This window comes from Hyperolius riggenbachi, chromosome 12 (genome assembly GCF_040937935.1).
Source record: "Hyperolius riggenbachi isolate aHypRig1 chromosome 12, aHypRig1.pri, whole genome shotgun sequence".
Classification (NCBI taxonomy): domain Eukaryota; kingdom Metazoa; phylum Chordata; class Amphibia; order Anura; family Hyperoliidae; genus Hyperolius; species Hyperolius riggenbachi.
Genome location: NC_090657.1, coordinates 216967461 through 216987122, shown reverse-complemented (window position 1 = coordinate 216987122; position 19662 = coordinate 216967461). Strand labels below are relative to the sequence as shown.

Below are 19662 nucleotides of genomic sequence, written 5' to 3'. Positions count from 1 at the left end.
CCGGATCCTTTTGGCTCGAAACGCAGATGTGAACCAGGCCTTAGGAGTCGGAGTCAAGGAGTTGGAGCAAATTTGGGTATCTGGAGTCGAGGGTTTCTTTAACTGAAGAGTCGGTGTCAAAGATTTTTGCAGCAACTCTTCAGCCCTGACTGTGGTGTCTGTTTTTCGTCCTTGGAGGTTCGCTTTAAGCGTTCGCTACTCCGATACCTCCACCTTCACTTGCATCCCCTCAGTCTGGACATGTTCCCAGTCTGCAGACATCGCAGAAGAGAACCTGGCTGACTCCGCAGACAGCAGCCCAGATGTGGCCCAATCACAGGAGGCCGTGTCAGAGCTCTGCGTCTTGTCAAGCAGCGCCCGGCTGCACGGAGCGGAGGGTAGCGCAGGAAGACAGGCTGGAGATGTGCTGCCATGAAGGGCTTATAGGATTAGAACATTAATAGGTAGGACAGAACGTCCAGGATGCATCAAGAGAGCGGCCGGAGTTATTGGACTGAAACGCCGGGAATCGACGGACAGACGCAAATATTTTAACACAGAAATAACAAGGAAATCTTCCAAACGAGCCAACTTTCTCTTCCCCCCTTTGAGAATTCTCCGAAAAATACTCTTTGAAACAAATTAGGCATAATGAACTATAATGGCATAAGCTCTGCTTCACTGCTCTATAATGTCCTGCCAGAGAGCAGTAATGATGACCTGTGAGGCAGAGGGAGACGTAAACACCAACGGAGTGGTCATCTGACCCCCTCTAGAGGCCAAATTGACTACTGCAAAAGCTTCACCAAATCTAACTGCTAGCTTATGCTGGGAATACACGGTACTTTTTTAGGGGATTAGATGGTTCGATAGATAATTTCCGAAATGTCTGATCTCCCTTTCGATTCTTTTGCCACTCGATTTCTGATAGAAGTGAATGGAAAAAGATAAGAAAAACGAGTGGGAAAAAGAGAGGATAGACTGCAGAATCGAGCGGCAAAAACGATAGAGAGGAGTAACGCACGGCAGAAACGAACCGTGTATTCCCAGCATTACACAACACATTATATGGCAGTGACATCACTGGTCTCTAGTGACTGGATAGGCTGCGTTCTCATGTATATGAGCAGTCAGGGATGTCACTGGTCTCCGGTGATTGGATAGGCTGCGTTCTCATGTATATGAGGTGTCGGTGATGTCACTGATCTCTAGTGATTGGATAGGCTGCGTTCTCATGTATATGAGGTGTCAGTGATGTCACTGGTCTCTAGTGATTGGATAGGCTGTGTTCTTATGTATATGAGGTGTCAGTGATGTCACTGGTCTCTAGTGATTGGATAGGCTGCGTTCTCATGTATATGAGGTGTCAGTGATGTCACTGGTCTCTAGTGATTGGATAGGCTGCGTTCTCATGTATATGAGGTGTCAGTGATGTCACTGGTCTCTATTGGTTGGATAGGCTGTGTTCTCATGTATATCAGGAGTCAGTGATGTCACTGGTCTCTAGTGATTGGATAGGCTGCGTTCTCATGTATATGAGGTGTCAGTGATGTCACTGGTCTCTATTGGTTGGATAGGCTGTGTTCTCATGTACATCAGGAGTCAGTGATGTCACTGGTCTCTAATGATTGGATAGGCTGCGTTCTCATGTATATGAGGTGTCAGTGATGTCACTGGTCTCTATTGGTTGGATAGGCTGTGTTCTCATGTATATCAGGAGTCAGTGATGTCACTGGTCTCTAGTGAATGGATAGGCTACAAAACTCCTGTAAGTATACTTATGGCTAGCTTCATCCATGTGCATCAATTTGCATTCAAATTATAGATTAGGACTAGTACATGATTTGCATCTGATTTGCATTCAAGGCACGTATTTAGCCCTGTGGGGCTCTGCATGCCTCTGTTGGTCTACAATTCAGTTGCAGCCTATGAGCGCTGTCATTTGTTTGATGTCTGAATGGATAGGCTGCATTCTCATGTATGTGAGGTGTCAGTGATGTCACTGGCCTCTAGTGATTGGATAGGCTGCGTTCTCATGTATATGAGGTGTCAGTGATGTCACTGGTCTCTAGTGATTGGATAGGCTGCGTTCTTATGTAGATGAGGTGATGTCACTGGTCTCTAGTGATTGGATAGGCTGCGTTCTCATGTATATTAGGTGTCAGTGATGTCACTGGTCCCTAGTGATTGGATAGGCTGCGTTCTCATGTATATGAGGTGTCAGTGATGTCACTGGTCTCTAGTGATTGGATAGGCTGCGTTCTCATGTATATGAGGTGTCAGTGATGTCACTGATCTCTAGTGATTGGATAGGCTGCGTTCTCATGTATATGAGGTGTCAGTGATGTCACTGGTCTCTAGTGATTGGATAGGCTGCGTTCTCATGTATATGAGGTGTCAGTGATGTCACTGGTCTCCAGTGAGTGGATAGGCTGCATTCTTGTGTATATGAGGTGTCAGTGATGTCACTGGCCTCTAGTGATTGGATAGGCTGCGTTCTTATGTAGATGAGGTGATGTCACTGGAGGTGGTGTTACCTGCTATTATCCGATGCTGCTGCTGTCTGAGATCTCCAGCTGTCAGATTTCTGGTCTCTTCTGGCTCCTCCAGCACCCAGGGGTTGGATCTGGAGTTCCTTGCAGCTCCGCCGCTCATTAAGCTTGACCTGTAACAGATTTATGGAGAAGCTGACATATCTGGGAACTGAGCTATGAAAAGGATCCATATTTAAACTAAGCCAATATAGATTATATGTAGGGGGATTATGAATGTATGACTAAAACACACACAGGTGAGATGAAGGTGGGACATTGCAACCCGTCATTCCTTCAACCATCTTTGCCAATCAGAGACCTAAGCAGTCTGACTGTCTTAGAAGGCACCTGAAGTGAGAGGTATATGGAGGCTGCCATATTGTTTTCATTTTAAGCAATACCAGTTGCCTGGCTGGCCTGCTGATCCTCTGCCTCTAATACTTGTAGCCACAGACCCTGAACAAGCATGCAGCAGATCAGGTCATTAACCTCCTTGCCGGTTATCCCGAGCTGAGCTCAGGGTAACTCGCGCAGGAGGATTGCTCTGGCCCTGCTGGGTCGATTTTCACAACTTTTTTTTTTTCCTACACGCAGCTAGCACTTTGCTAGCTGCGTTTGGTACGCGATCGCCGCCGCTACCCGCCGGTTCGCCGCGCCCAGACCCCCCACCCCACTCCCCCAGACCCCTTCGCAGCCTGGCCAATCAGTACCAGGCAGCGCTGAGGGGTGGATCGGGATTCCCTCTGATGTCCCGACGTCGGTGACGTCATCCCGCCCCATCGCCATGACGACGGGGGAAGCCCTGCAGGAAATCCTGTTCTCAACGGGATTTCCTGCTTGCGCAGATCGCCGGCAGCGATCGAAGAAGATAGGGGGATGCCGCTTGTCAGCGGCTATTATGTAGCTAGCGCTAGGCTATCTGCAGGATTTTACAAAGAAATATATAAGAAAAAAAAAAAGTGCTGCGCTGCCCCCTTGCCGCAATAATTGGAACGGCAAGGGGGTTAATGGCAGTTTTTTTCCGCAAACTCTCAGTTGAATTGAAGACCTATGTTGGCCCTGCAAGGGTAATAGGCTGCATCGGCTAGCAGAGAAAGAGGAAAAAAGAAAAGTCTAAATATGTTTGAGGGCAAATTTTGTTTCAGCTTCTTATTGTTTCAGCTTCTTATTGTTTCCCAGATATTTTTGTGGTTTCCCAGAGATGTTATTGAACCGGGCTGCCTGTGAGGCTTTGTATTTTTGTATTATAGAACTATATGGTCCTTCTAGGTGATGAGATTTGTGAACATTCAACCATAGATCAGGATCTCCTTTATATATGTAGCCTGGCAGCTAAAAAAGTAATCAATAAGAAATGAGGAGCGTGAACGGTGCAAGATGCTAAGGAATGGCAAAACAGATGCTCTGAACTCTTAGATATAGAAAATAGCTCTACTGGTCCTGCTATTGCCAGATGGGAAATAAATGTATGCTTGTTTCTAGTGCGATTCTGACACTTCTGCAGCCAAATAGATCAGCAGCACTGCCAGGCAACTGGTATTCAGGGCTGTGGAGTCGGTACAAAAATCATCCGACACCTCAGTTTATGAAACCTCCGACTCCACAGCAGTGGCATTCCTACCATGGGGCAGCAGGGGGCGCCCCGCTCCGGGTGTCGGGTGCCCCAGGGGGTGTCATCAAGGCCTCCCACAGAGGGGGAAGCAACACAGAATGGAGGGGTGGTGGGGAAAGCGGCGGGGAGGGGGGACGGACCCCCCACCTCCCTCACCTGGGTCCCCTCCTTCTGGCGCTTTCCCCCTCCTAATTAGTAGCAGCTTTAGATATGCAGCCAGGAGCGGGCGGAGCGGACTTCCTCACCTGCTTCCTGCGTTCCAGGCGATGGCGCATAGCGTCATCGTCACGTGACGCTGCTCTCCGCCTTCTCCACCGCCCACTGTGCTTCCTGATTAGCGGAAGCGCAGTGAGTGACAGAGAAGTCGGAGACCAGCGTCACGTGAGGATGACGTGTGCGCCATCTCCAGGAAGCAGGTAAGTCCTCTCCGCCCGCTCCTGCCCGCATATCTTAAGCTGCTGCTAATTAGGAGGGGGGGAAGCGCCAGAAGGAGGGGACCCAGGTGAGGGAGGTGGGGGGTCTGGCCCTCCTCCCTGCCACCCCTCCTTCCAAGCTTCCCCCATACTGGGGGCAACTATACTAGCTATACTGGGGGCAACTATACTAGCTTTACTGGGGCAACTATACTGGGGGCAACTATACTAGCTATACTGGGGGCAATATACTAGCTATACTGGGGGCAACTATACTAGCTTTACTGGGGCAACTATACTAGCTATACTCGGGGCAACTATACTAGCTATACTGGGGGCAACTAAACTAGCTATACTGGGGGCAACTATACTAGTTATACTAGGGGCAACTAAACTAGTTATACTGGGGGCAACTATACTAGCTATACTGGGGGCAACTATACTAGCTTTACTGGGGGCAACTATACTAGCTTTACTGGGGGCAACTATACTAGCTTTACTGGGGGCAACTATATTAGCTTTACTGGGGGCAACTATACTAGCTTTACTGGGGGCAACTATACTAGCTATACTGGGGGCAACTATACTAGCTATACTGGGGGCAACTATACTAGCTATACTTGGGCAACTATACTAGCTATACTTGGGCAACTACACTAGCTAATACCTGCTGGTATTGTTCAAAAGGAAATAAATATGGCAGCCTCTGTATTATTCTCACTTCAGTTGTTCTATAAAGTGTAACGTACAGACGGTACACTGTGCCTAATGTATACTTGCCTGGGGCTTCCTCCAGCCCCATGTGCACAGATCGCTCCCCCGCTGCCGTCCTCAGTCTTCTCCAGCTCCGGGTCCCGTAAGTTCTGCCAGCCGCGGCCAGTCTGACGTAAGAGAAGTGCGCTCTACGTATCTTTCCAACGCCTGCTGGAGAGATACGTAGAGGGCGCACTTGTCTTGCGCAGACTGCCCGTGGCTAGCAGAACTTACGGGACCCGGAGCTGGAGAAGACTGAGGACGGCGGCGTGGGAGCAATCCATGCACATGGGGCTGGAAGAAGTCCCAGGTAAGTATAAAACTTTTATTACAGCTCGGCTCTGGTACACTTTAAGGTTCAAAACAGGTTATAAACAGGATTTCATTTACAGTTTATACATATTTAACCCTTATAGGGGGTCACATAACTGAGAATAGAATATTTGAGGTCAGGCAGCAAACAAGCAACAAATTCAAGGCTCACTGAAAAATAAAAGTAGAATTGGAAGCTTTACTGAAAGGAGAATTTGATACAAGTGAGGGAACACAACTGATAGCAAGAAAGATATGTATTATGTATTTTAAGCTACTTAGCAATCAGGTGGTGTGCAGTACCATCTAGTGGCTAGTTTGGGGTAATGCAAATATGAAATGTGGCCACAGTATCTGAATAGCTACTTTGTAGTAAAAGCAAAGAAGGATGGAAGTCTGTCCACCTGGAGACTTCCTACAGGTCATTTCACATGAACAGGTAATACATCTTACGCAGGCTTATTATCTGTGGGGTGAGGGAACATAGGATACAGTATGAAGGGAACACTGTATATAGGAGGAGGGAAAAGAGACCCTGTCCCATCAGGCTTACAGTCTACGGTAGCAGGTGAGGGAACACAGGATACAGTATGATGGAAAGAGAACCTGTCCCATCAGGCTTACAGTCTACGGTAGCAGGTGAGGGAACACAGGATACAGTATGATGGAAAGAGAACCTGTCCCATCAGGCTTACAGTCTACGGTAGCAGGTGAGGGAACACAGGATACAGTATGATGGAAAGAGAACCTGTCCCATCAGGCTTACAATCTAAAGCCCCATCTACACGACACAATTCTTTGTGCGATTTGATTACGATTCTATTTACTATATTCTATTTGATTAAAACCGACATTTCCGATTCTGATTCGATTCAATTCGATTTGCAATTGCAAAACAATGGCAAATCGAATTGAATCAAATTGAATCCCGATCGGACATGCTGGATTTAATCGGATCGTAAATAGAATCGTAATCGAATCGCACAAAGAATCATATCATGTAGATGGGGCTTTAGCGGTGAGGGAACACAGGATACAGTAGGAGGGAAGAGGACCTGTCCCATCAGGCTTACAAACTAGTATATAGGGAAACACAGGATACAGTAGGAGGGAAGAGGACATGTCCCACCAGTCTAACAATCTAAGACCAAGGGTCACAGGATACAGTAGGAGGGAAGTGGATCTGTCCCACCAGTCTTAAGATCTAATGCCTAGTACACACCATGCAATTTTCTGTAAGATTTTCTGTAATTAGATTATTTTCTGTAAAGTACTGGTAGAGACTGGTCATTATCTCTGGTGCATTGTCTTCTGGTCATCTCCTGCTGAGTAGAACAATGCCTAATTGCTAGGCAGATAGATGGTTACATAGATAATTTCCAACATGTTGGAAATTATCTATCTGGCAGGTAAATCTAATGCTGGGTTTACACCATACAATTTTCTGTTAGATTCTTCTGAAAAGCCGCATCTACATGCATAGATGCAGCCGCGATGCTCCTTATCAATCGAGCCGCTGATGCGGCTCGATTGATAAGATCCGACAGGACGGATCTCCGCACCGCCGATTATCTGCTCGATCCCCGCGAGGGGACAATGGCAGGGAATCGAGCGGAAGATAAACGGCGCCGGCGGGGACAAGTGGGGACGAGCAGGGAATCAAATGCGGCGCACGCGCGGCGAGCGGGAACGTGGAAGAGGCGATCCGGCGGCTAATCGAGCCACCGGATCGCAGCCTCATCTACCCGTGTAGATGAGGCTTTAGATTTTCTGTTAGAATGCATAATTAGATTATTTTCTGTAGAGACTGGTCATTATCTCTGGCGCATTGTCTTCTTGTAATCTCCTGCTGAGTAGAACAATGCCTAAAGGTGGCCATACACTGGTCGATTTACCATTAGATCGACCAACTGACAGATCCCTATCTGATCGAATCTGATCAGAGAGGGATCGTATGGCTGCCTTTACTGCAAACAGATTGTGAATCGATTTCAGCATAAAAACCAATCACAATCTGTTGAGCTGCTCCTGCCGCCTGTCTCCCCCCCCCCCCCCCCCCCGTATACATTACCTGAAGCTGGCTCCGGGTCCTCTTCTCCGCGCTGCACGCATCCCAGCATCCTGCACCGCATCCCAGCGTAAACTGTACGCATCCCAGCGTAAACAGAGCGCCCTCTATTTGAACTTCCTGGTCACTGGAGTGACACAGGAAGTTAATGTACGCTGGGATGGAGCAGGAACAGAGCGGTGCAGCGCGGAGAAGATTCCCGGGAGCCAGCGTCAGGTAATGTATACCTGTATCGGATCGGCCGCCGCTAGCGACGCGCTCCCTACCCGCACGGCGCGATCAACAGACCGATCCGATTTCGGGAGGAAATCAGATCGGGGAGGGGGCGTTTAGCGCGAACAATTGGCAGAAGATTTGATCCCAGTGATCGAATCTGCTGTCGAACTACGGCAAATCTGGCCAGTGTATGGCCAGCTTTAGTGCTCGGCAGATAGATCGTAAGATAGATAATTTTCCAACATGTTGAACTTTATCTATCTGGCAGGTAAATCTAACAGAAAATTATATGGTGTAAACCCAGCATAACAGAATATCTTACAGAAAATTGTATGGGGTGTACTAGGCATAAAGAGCAGAGGGACACAGGATACAGTAGGAGGAAAGAGGACCTGTCCCATCAGTCTTACAATCTAGAAGCAGGGGGACACAGTATACAGTAGGAGGGGAGTGGGTCTCTCTAGAACAGGCTGCTAAGCAGATATTTAAATAGCCATACTGTTTTACTCAGTCACCTTAAACTTCTGTAGTAAGCTCTTCCAGCTGCATACACACTATTATGCTGTACACAGCAGAGTGCTGCCATAAGGTGTCTGAGCAAAGGCCAGCCAATCGCTGCTGGGTGCAGACTGGGAGGAATGTCCAGTGCGCACGCACACAGCAGTGACAGAACCCTCAGCCTGCATGCTCTGCAGAGAGGATACAAGGCAGAGAGAAGGAAAGGAGAGCTGGGATGCTTCCTCTTATCTACATGCTAAAAATAAGCCCAGTGTTTAATAACAAACTGAACTGTAGATGCAAACAGGGATCGCTACAAGCTATTTTGTGCAAGAAAAATAAGTGCTATGATCATAAGACTGCTCAAAATACACGCAAGCGAAGAAAACAACTTCAGGATTTACAAGCAAAATACTACCATAAAAAAAAACAAAATCCCACTTAGGATTAAATAAAAAGTTGTGATCAAGATATATTCCTTTTTACAATTCATTGCATAACTTTTTTTCCCGCTTTGCTTGGAGAGATCACTTTAAAGGGCACCTGAACTGAAAGAAATATAGAGAATGCCATTTTTTCCTTTTAAATTGCCTGGCTGTCCTGCTGATCCTCTGCCACTAAGACTCTTAAGATGGCCATACATCTCTCGACTAGGCGGCTGATCAACCATACGACTCAATAAATATAATCGAAGAGGATAAAAATTGGTGCTACCAAGTGCATGCCTGATTGAAGAAATCGGTCGCATGTATCGATCGAAAATGCTGCACGATGTCGGGCTGCCGTGGTCAATCGGGTGTGTGGCAGTAGTGGTGGGAAGAACGCGACAAAACCTCTGGTGCTGTTTCCATGTACATATATGTGCGCATTTATACATTACCTGTCCTGTGTTGCAGTGCCCATTCGTCTTCCAAATCAGCCACTCTCCCATTAGCGGTATAAACGCCGCAGGCGGGGCGTGTGATGTCACAAATGCGCTGGGTGCTTTCCCCCCGGAAGCGTGTATACCGCTACTGGAAGACTGGCAGATCTGGAAGACGAATGGGCACCGCAGCACAGGACAGGTAATGTATAAATGCACACAGTGCTGCTCAAATCCAGAACTGGGAGACATCCGGATAGTTGCTATCCGGATATCTCCCAGTAAACCTGTGCGGGGTGGGCAGGGGGGTCAATCTTACCTGTCTGACGTCTTCTTCGGTCCGTCACTCGGCGCCTCCCATGATGCGGTCCAAGCGGCGGTCACGTGATTACAAACACTTCCTTCTTCCGGGTTGAAGGAGGAAGGGTTTGTAATCGCATGACGCGCGTGGAGCGCATCGTGGGAGGCGCCGAGGGACGGATGAAGAAGACGTCAGACAGGTAAGATTGACCCCTCCCCTTGCCCAGGTTTACTGGGAGATATCCGGATAGCAACTATCCGGGTATCTCACGGTTCCGGATTTGAGCAGCACTGAATGCACACATATATGTACATGTATACACTTGAGGGGGGGCGGGGTAAGAACGGCAAGGTGGCGGACTCAGACGATTCCCAAGAGATTTCATGCTGAAATCAATCAAGAATCGGGCTGCAGTGTATGGGCAGCCAACAGATCTCTCTCTAATCAGATTGGATCAGAGAGAGATTTGTCTCTTGGTCGAACCTGTCCTTCATAGCTAGATGTATCGTCACCTTTAGCCATAGACCCCAAACAAGCATGCAGGTATGGTGTTCTGCCTGGATTAGACACATGCTTCTTTCAGGTGTGTGATTCAGATACTACTAAGGCATGAAAGATCAGCAGGGCTGCCAGGAAACTGGTATTGTTTAAACAGAAATAAATATGGCAGCCAACATATCCCCTTCAGTTCAGGTGTCCTTTAAATATTCTCTCTGCTCCAGAAAAGTTGGAAATCTCTAGCTGAGGCAACAATGATAAGTTCTTCCAGGCAAAGTCTATTGTTTGGCAAGGTGCCTCTATCATCTTTGGATCTGTCCATCAAGATATCAGTTACTCCAATTACGTTTGACTAGTTTATAGCGATTAGCTTGAATGCTGCCTAAAACCAGAAACTTTGACCACTGATCCTGCAATGCTCACACATACATACAGTATAATGGGAGCTTATTTGAAAGAGGGTAAGCAAAAAAGGGGCCATTGGTTATTGTGGAACAAGTACTGTTCCCAACTCTTATCATATAAAGAAAAGTATCCGCCATGGTGCCAGACTTCGCATACAGGAAAAGGTGTTAAAAGGTACAGTACATTTATTGTAAGGGTGCCAATTTTTTTTTATTCATCATGTATAGGGCATGTATTGGGCAGCATGGCGGTGTAGTGGTTATCGCTCTCGCCTTGCAGCGCTTGGTCTCTGGATCGAATACCAACTGGGTCAACATCTGCAAGGAGTTTGTATGTTCTCCCGTGTCCGCGTGAGTTTCCAACGGGCACTCCGGTTTCCTCCCACAACCCAAAAACATACAGATAAGTTAATTGGATTCTTCTACTTCTGTCCCTCTGCGTCCCCAGACATGCAGAAGCTCACTTAGTTACAAAGCGAGTTCAGTGATTGGCCCAATGACGGTACCGTGGTCACGCCCATGAGAATATCGGTGCCAGTAACTCAGCGGCAGCAGTGATTGACAGGGATGCACACCAATCAGCAGCAGCCATGTCAGGAGACCCTCCTCCTCTGGCTATATGTGGGATCCTCTTGCACAAGCTACAGCCTGCTCGATGGCGCCCTCATCCTGGTCAGCTGCCAAGTTACAATAGCAGTGACTGGTGGCAGAAGACCTCTGCAGAAATGCGGCTTCTACTAGAAAAAGTGCATCTTATGGTCCGAAAATTGTGGTATGTCTAAGGTCATCGGGAATTTAAATATAACTATTGACCATGCTGAAAGAGGTGAACAAAAAGCTTTGTGTGAGGTAAAGAAAGTTCCAATCCTGGCTTCACTGGCATGAGGATACAGTGAGCATCAAGTTGCTTCCAGCCTCAAAATGTCTAACATGCCAATACACAAGAACAGCAAAAATCTATTAGCCCTTCGCACTCTCGCATGCAAATGTTTAAACAAATGCATTCACAGATTCACTCATCCAGGCACAACTGTTATCCCTACAGCTAAGTTAAAAGCCGGGGTTTTAGTTCACAGAAGAATGCATTCTTATGCTTAGTCACCTATACTGCGCAGAAGTACCCAGGTACACATAGGTGTCCTAACTCTGGCCCTGCAACATGCATAGTGCAGACATGCAAACATTTATTGCATCAAACCTATCTAGGGATTAGGAGCACACATCCTGACGTCCTCTCCTGGGACAGATAGTGCATCTTACCAATCGCACAAGGGAGCTAACGCAATGTATCTATGTGCACCATGCACATACACCAGCATAAGCTGTGTGCATGCTGACAAACACATACAGGGGAAGGAAGGAGTGCACTGAATTAAAACCCTAGCCACAGGGGTCAGTAGCAAGAAAAAAAACACATACATCCAGGCACATCGCCTCTAGTTAGGACATTAAATAAGTTATTGAGGAAAAGGGAGTTGCTGAAGGGGGTATGGCTAGAAAACAGCAAAAATCTATTAACCCTTCGCACTCTCGCAGGCAAATGTTCAAACATGCATTCACAGATTTACTCATCCAGGCACCCCTGTTATCCCTACAGCTAAGTTAAAAGCCGGGGTCTTAGTTCACAGAAGAATGCATTCTTATGCTTAGTCACCTATACTGCGTAGAAGTACCCAGGTAAACATAGGTGTCCTAACTCTGGCCCTGCAACATGCATAGTGCAGACATGCAAACATTCATTGCATCAAACCTATCTAGGGATTAGGAGCACACATCCTGACGTCCTCTCCTGGGACAGATAGCGCATCTTACCAATCACACAAGAACAGAGTCTAGCAACAGGCACAAGTGACAACAAAGCTACAACCTGGAAGAAGGTGAAAAATCAGCAGATAGAGGAATAACCACAAACTCATTCAAATGTCACTCAAGAACTGTAGACTGATTTCAAGTGACCTTCAAATACAAAAGCAAACAGACTGGAGTGAAGTGAAGTGCATGTCGAGAACAGTTTGAAACAGGTTCCTACAGGCATGCCTGAAGTCAGGGCTGTGGAGTCGGTACAAAAATCATCAGACTCCAACTCCGACTCCTCAGTTTGTGAAACCACCAACTCCGACTGCAACTCCGACTCCAGGAACCCAAAATGGCTGACTCCGACTCCTTAGTCTAATATTTACCAGGGTTGTGGATTTGGTACAAAAATCATCCAACTCCCGACTCAGACTCCTCAGTTTATAAAACCACCGACTCAGACTTCAGGTACCCAGAATTGCTCAGACTACGACTCCTCGACTCTACAGCCCTGGTTTTTAGGCAAAGGCATTTCAGGCTACTGCCTAGAATGCCATAGGTCTTGGGGGCTGCCATGGCCCTGGATTAAACCCTGCCCCTGAATGAAGCTCCACCCCCTGACTAAGCCCTGCCTCACGGGTGTTTTATCACTTGCTTCTGCTGCAACCATCCTGTCTGTTTCCTGCTCCCTCTAGTGCTGGCACTTCACTCTCCTCATGTTGTGTATAATCACGCTAAATGTGGTAGGAGATGCGGGGCACTAGAGCGAGTGGTGAGTGGACAGGCGGAAGCACAGCACTGGACTCCAGTGGAGAGGTGAGAGCACAGCTTCTGCTGCGTTCTGCATTTACACACTAAGCAAAGGGAATGCAGGAAGGAGGTGAGCAACGAAATGCAATCGGCGGGTTGTTTGTATCTCAGGGACTCCCTGTATTAAGCATCTACCTTATATGGCACATGATTCTTATTCTCTAGATTGCATCTGTCTTTTTCTTTTTTTTTTTGATGGGGAGGGGGTGACACATGACTTCTTACCTGGAGTGACAAAAAAGCTAGATACGGCCTTGCCTGAAATCATCCAAAGCTAGGAAAAAGCTCTTCATTATTGCCCTTCACAGGAATTGGACTGTAGAGTATTGGAGTGAGGTCCTCTTCTCTGACAAGTCCAATTTTCAGCTTTGCCCAATGCCCAGTTGTCTCATGGTCATCGTCATTTTTAGGAGTAGAAGGATACATATAATTGTCTATCTCAACAGTTTAATTTTACTGAAAAGCACACTTGAACTGTGCTCAAACCTGTAGCCTTTTACTGACCTAGGGCTTCTTCCAGCCCCCATAGTCCATGAGGTCCCTTGCTGTCCTCTGGGTCCCGTCCGTTCTCCCGCTGGCAGCTTTGTAAGAATGAATGAACTGAGCGAGAGTCAGGAGCTTCCTGCGCATGCATGGTTCATTCTTTTGAGAACCACGTATGCACAGAACGCTCCCGGCAATGGGAGCACAATCAAGAAGGGCGCGCTAACAGGTCACACTTACGCAGTCGGTGCAACATTTGATCGGGTCTTACAGAGCCACCAGAGGAAGAGCGCAGGGGACCCAGAGGCCACTAAGGGACCTAATGGACTATAGGGGGCTGGAAGAAGCCTCAAGTAAGTAAAATGCTACAAGTTTAAGCACAGCTCAAGTTATAAAGCATTCTGGAAGGAAGTCAATCCATTTCAGAAACCTCAGGCCTAGTATGCCGACGTAAGGCCTGAACTAAAGTAACAGCGTCGGCCATTTTGTATCTGAAACGCAGAAAGACCAGAAATTATTTCCTTGTCAGTTGGAAAATAACCTCCCCGCCATGATACTGAGATATTTGGGGATTATCCCGGCTGGGAAGTGTAATCTCCCTGACAGGTTTCCCACAAGACACAGACGGCGCTTCCCCTGCGTCTGATGTGCCCCGGCCAGGCTTTCACTAGTGTGAAGATTAAAGATTATCCAATTAGCCACCCACTGTCTCTGGCTTCCTAATCGCTTAAACCCCTCAAGTTCTCTCTGTGCGCTGGAGCGTGTGGATAGCTTATGATTACAGCTGCAGATTTTACTAATTATCTGACTCAACAGTGCATCAAAAGGGGGAAGATATTAGGATGCTCTCTGGGAACACAGGTGATTCCAAACTATTAATGTAGGGGGGGGGGGTATCTATTTTGTCAATGGAATAAGCTTTGGAAAAGTCTATGAGGGGCCTCCGCTGGACTGATGCAAAATGTCCTTAAAAGCCTGACAGCAAGGGCGACCCGTACTGCGCCTGCGCGAGCGGCGCTGTCAATCACACCCACGTTGTTTGCACTGTACTGTGCAGGCGCAGTAGTTCTGCGCCTGCGGAGGTCGGCCTCACTACCGGCGGGGATACAGTGCTGCGGGCCACCAGAGGAGCTGCATCATGGGATATGTTGCCGGGAAGGAGCTGAAGGAAGCCAGTGGTAAGTAGATCAGGGGGAAGCCGTTGCAGCCAGATGACTCCTGTAAAGGACAACTGAAGTGAAAGGGGTATTCAATCTGCCATATTTATTACCATTTAACCAGTTCACCACTAAGTGGTTTTTCGTGGACCGGAGCAATTTTCACCTTTCAGCACTCCTCTTATTCGCCAATAACTTTATCACTACTTATCACACCTAAATGATCTATCACTTGTTTTTTTTCTGCCACCAATTAGGCTTTCTTTGCGTGGTATGTTTTGCTAAGAATTATTTCATTCCAAATGCATTTTAATGGAAATACCGTATATACTCGTGTATAAGCCGAATTTTTTGGGCCAAAAAAGTGGTCCAAAAGTGGGGGGGGGGGGGGATCAGCTTATACATTAAGCACCATTCCAATGTCCCCTCCTTAGTATCGCCCTCTACACAATAATGAATTTATAGGGCACATATATAGCCATGAGGGATTCCCATGCCCCCCTCCAGAGCGGAGTAGTACTTTAATTACAGCTGTGTCCCCCGAGTGCCTCCCCTGCATATGCATGGTGGTGTAGCCACACGGACAGTGTCGGCTGTGTCTCCCCCTTCCCCCGCCAGAGTGGAGCGGCATAAAAATATCAGCAGTGTGCTGATCTGATTGCCGCTCTCGCTGTGTGCAGAGATTTAAGCAGCAGTGTGGGCTTCACCACTTACTTCCTAAGTTCGTCCGTGCTGCGGGGACTCCTCTATAGCTGTTCTGATGCCGGCTCATCTCTATGACAGAAGCGTCACTAGATGGCGTCATAGAGACGAGCCGGCATCAGAACAGCTATAGAGGAATCCCCGCAGCACGGACGGACTTAGGAAGTAAGTGGAGGAAGCCTGCACTGCTGCTTATATCTCTGCACACAGCGAGAGCGGCAATCAGATCAGCACACAGCTGATATTTACATGCCGCTCCACTCTGGCGGGGGAAGGGGGAGACACAGCCGACACTGTCCGTGCGGCTAAACCACCATGCATATGCAGGGGAGGCACTCGGGGGACACAGCTGTAATTAAAGTACTACTCCGCTCTAAAGGGGGGGCAGGGAAAACCCTCATGGCTATATATGTGCCCTATAAATTCATTATTGTGTAGAGGGTTATTGTGTAGAGGGGGATACTCTGGTTAGTATGCACGTTTTATTCACATACTGCTCTGCTTTGGAGTGGAGACGGGACAGCCGTGGCTGCATAAGTGCCCTATACATTCATCATTGTGTAGAGGGGGATACTCTGGCTAAAATGCACGTTTTTACTGCTCTGCCCTGGAGAGGGGATGGGGACACAGTCATGGCTACATATGTGCCCTAATCACACAGCACTATGTAGTAGAGTGGGATATTTTGGCCGAGACGTACACAACTATAATTTCCATTTTGCTTTGGAAGGGGAGCAGGGGCACAGTCATGGCCACATATCCTCCTAAACCACGCCACATATGCTGGATTGGGTGCTTGTTGTGTAGTGTATGGCAAATGGAACAATGGTCTTAGACCTTTGCATTGCCTCCCCCGGCTTATACACGAGTCAGTCATTTTTCCCAAGTTTTTTAGGTAAAAGTTGGGGGGTCGGCTTATACCCGGGTTGGCTTATACACGAGTATATACGGTAACCAGAAAAAAAAAAATCGTGCTACGGTGGATAAAAGCCACACATTTTATTTGCCCATTTCTCCTGATTATTACAACTTTTAAAGTACACTCACCTAAAGGATTATTAGGAACACCATACTAATACGGTGTTTGACCCCCTTTCGCATTCGGAAATGCCTTAATTCTACGTGGCATTGGTTCAACAAGGTGCTGAAAGCATTCTATAGAAATGTTGGCCCATATTGATAGGATAGCATCTTGCAGTTGATGGAGATTTGTGGGATGCAAATCCAGGGCACGAAGCTCCCGTTCCATCACATCCCAAAGACGCTCTATTGGGTTGAGAAATTGGTGACTGTGGGGGCCATTTTAGTACAGTGAACTCATCATGTTCAAGAAACCAATTTGAAATGATTCAAGCTTTGTGACATGGTGCATTATCCTGCTGGAAGTAGCCATCAGAGGATGGGTACATGGTGGTCATGAAGGGATGGACATGGTCAGAAACAAGGCTCAGGTAGCCCGTGGCATTCAAACAATGCCCAATTGGCACTAAGGGGCCTAAAGTGTGCCAAGAAAACATCCCCCACACCATTACACCACCACCACCAGCCTGCACTGTGTGATGGATCCATGTTCTCATTCTGTTTACGCCAAATTCTGACTATCAAGACTCATCAGACCAGGCAACATTTTTTCAGAATTCAACTGTCCAATTTTGGTGAGCTTGTGCAAATTGTAGCCTCTTTTTCCTATTTGTAGTGGAGATGAGTGGTACCCGGTGGGGTCTTCTGCTGTTGTAACCCATCCACCTCCAGGTTGTGTGTGTTGTAGCTTCACAAATGCTTCGCTGCATACCTTGGTTGTAACGAGTGGTTATTTCAGTCAACATCGCTCTTCTATCAGCTTGAATCAGTCGGCACATTCTCCTCTGACCTCTAGCATCAACAAGGCATTTTCGCCCACTGGACTGCCGCACACTGGATGCTATTCCCTTTTCACACCATTCTTTGTAAACCTTAGAAATGGTAGTGCGGGAAAATCCCAGTAACTGAGAAGATTGTGAAATACTCAGTCCGGCCCGTCTGGCACCAACAACCATGCCACACTCAAAATTGCTTAGATCACCTTCCTTTCCCATTCTGACATTCAGTTTGGAGTTCAGAAGATTGTCTTGACCAGGACCACACTCCTAAATGCATTGAAGCAGCTGCCATGTGATTGGCTGATTACATAATTGCATTAATGAGAAATTGAACAGGTGTTCCTAATAATCCTTTAGGTGAGTGTATATCCCTAGTACAATGTATGGTGACAATATTTTATTTAGAAATGAAGGTGTATTTTTCAGTTTTGCATCCATTACTAATTACAAGCCCTTACTTGCAAAAATAACATTAATATACCCGCATTAAATACATATTAAAAAAAAAGTTAAGTTCCTAAAATAACTATTTATGTATTTTTTTATACACAATTTTTTTTAACTATGGGAGATGGGGGATTTATGTATTTCTATTAAATTAAATGGGTTACGGTACAAATAACTATTTGGCCACTGCATTTCTGTTTTCCTTCTGTTATGTGCAAGAGTTCAGGTGCACTTAAAGGTCAGAGGTTATAAACCCTTACAGGACCTCTTTTAGTTAGCCTTCAACGTAATATACAACATGATGTCCACTTCTGAAGCCTTGCAGCTCTCATCCCAGTAGAACAAGCTCGCCATTTTTGGGTACGGTCTAATTCTCTCTGGACACTCACACGCAGCATGGAAGACATGAAGTTGGCCTCATTTAAGCCATTAGAGCTGATGGTTTGAATGGGGCACAGGGCAAAGGTACTGGAGCGACGAGTGCCCCCCGTCTCCTTCCTACTGAAGACCTGGAAAGCTTTAACTTTTCTGTTCCAGCCCTTCGCTCCGTGTCAGTCACTACCCTGACAGCTTCCGTCCCCTCTCCTGGGTGTCACACGCTTCCGGCTCTGCTGATCACATGAGTCTCCTCGCCTCAGAGCCCATGTGTCCTCGTCACAAGAAATCTGGGAAATTAATCACCGTTTATACTTGGTCACCGATCACTGAATCCCAGTCAGAAGTAGAGGGTTCATGGTTGGACGAGGCAGACATAATAATAAACGAGATGAAAACGCCACCATCAAGAGAGGAACCCACCAGGACATTTCCTGCCCCCCTGAGGTAGCCATCTTCCTGCTTAAGGGGGCACAAGTTATTCCTTCACAGTATGTAGCTACCGGTATGACAAACTACTGTTATCAGTGAAAGAAATATCGGGCGTGACGTTGGGTTAGAAGGTAAAAGACTAGAGAACAAGTTGAAATCTTTAGACATCTAGGCTCAATATTCTGAACATAAGGGGAAGAGTTGATGCCAATAAAAATTAGATATACAAATCTACTGAAAGACTTTACCATCGGCAAAGGATTTATGTGCACACGAGAAGTAAATGAGAAAACGAATACATTATTTTCTGAATAACCTTTGTTTCTACTTTGACCAGTGGCTCCAAGGTCTGGGATTCAACTACGGTGGCACTGGACCAGAGAGACCCAAGATCGAGTATTTGCTACTCAACAACCAGCTTCCGGTCCAAAATCGATCAACAGCTTGTGCGGTCAATGAGATGTTAATTACTTTAAAGAGGAACTCCAGTAAAAATAATGTAGTAAAAAAAGTGCTTCATTTTTTACCATAATTCTGTATAAATGATTTAGTCAGTGTTTGCTCATTGTAAAATCTTTCCTCTCCCCGATTTACATTCTGACATTTATTACATGGTGACATTGTTACTGTGGGCAGGTCATGTAGCTGCTCCTAGCTGTTTTGGCTGTTAGAGACAGCTGTAAACAGCTAATTCCTGTCTGTGAACATTGTTACATTGTGGCAGTTTGCCCAGAGTACCGCGGTACTCAGAGCTTCTTGTGGGAGGGGTTTCACCACAATGTCAGTCATACAGCGCCCCCTGATGGTCTGTTTGTGAAAAGCATTATATTTCTCATGGAAAAGGGGGTATCAGCTACTGATTGGGATAAAGTTCAATTCTAGGTTGGAGTTTCTCTTTAAGCTGATGCTATTTTATTCACATTTAGGCAGTTTGAAAATAGAACAATTAACTGTTGCAGCTGCTTCACCTGTTTGGTACATTTTCAAGCTGCATAAAATTGGCAGTGACTGGACACTGAAGCAGAAAAAAAAAAACTTATGATAGAATAAATTGTATGTTTAGTACAAATTATTAATAAAACATTAGTAGCAAAGAAAAGACTATCATTTTTATTTTCGGTTATATAGCTTTTATTTATTTTTATAACATTGC

General features: G+C 46.6%; 1 protein-coding gene across 2 annotated transcripts in view; it reads right to left on the bottom strand.

The window, feature by feature from the left end:
• STX8 (syntaxin 8) overlaps positions 1-19662 on the bottom strand; it is a 292938-nt gene that overhangs the window by 231008 nt on the left and 42268 nt on the right. For both annotated transcript variants that reach the window (XM_068263795.1, XM_068263796.1), the window contains exon 5: positions 2517-2644. In XM_068263795.1, the coding sequence (XP_068119896.1) occupies positions 2517-2644 (128 nt within the window). The remainder of the gene's footprint in view (positions 1-2516; positions 2645-19662) is intronic.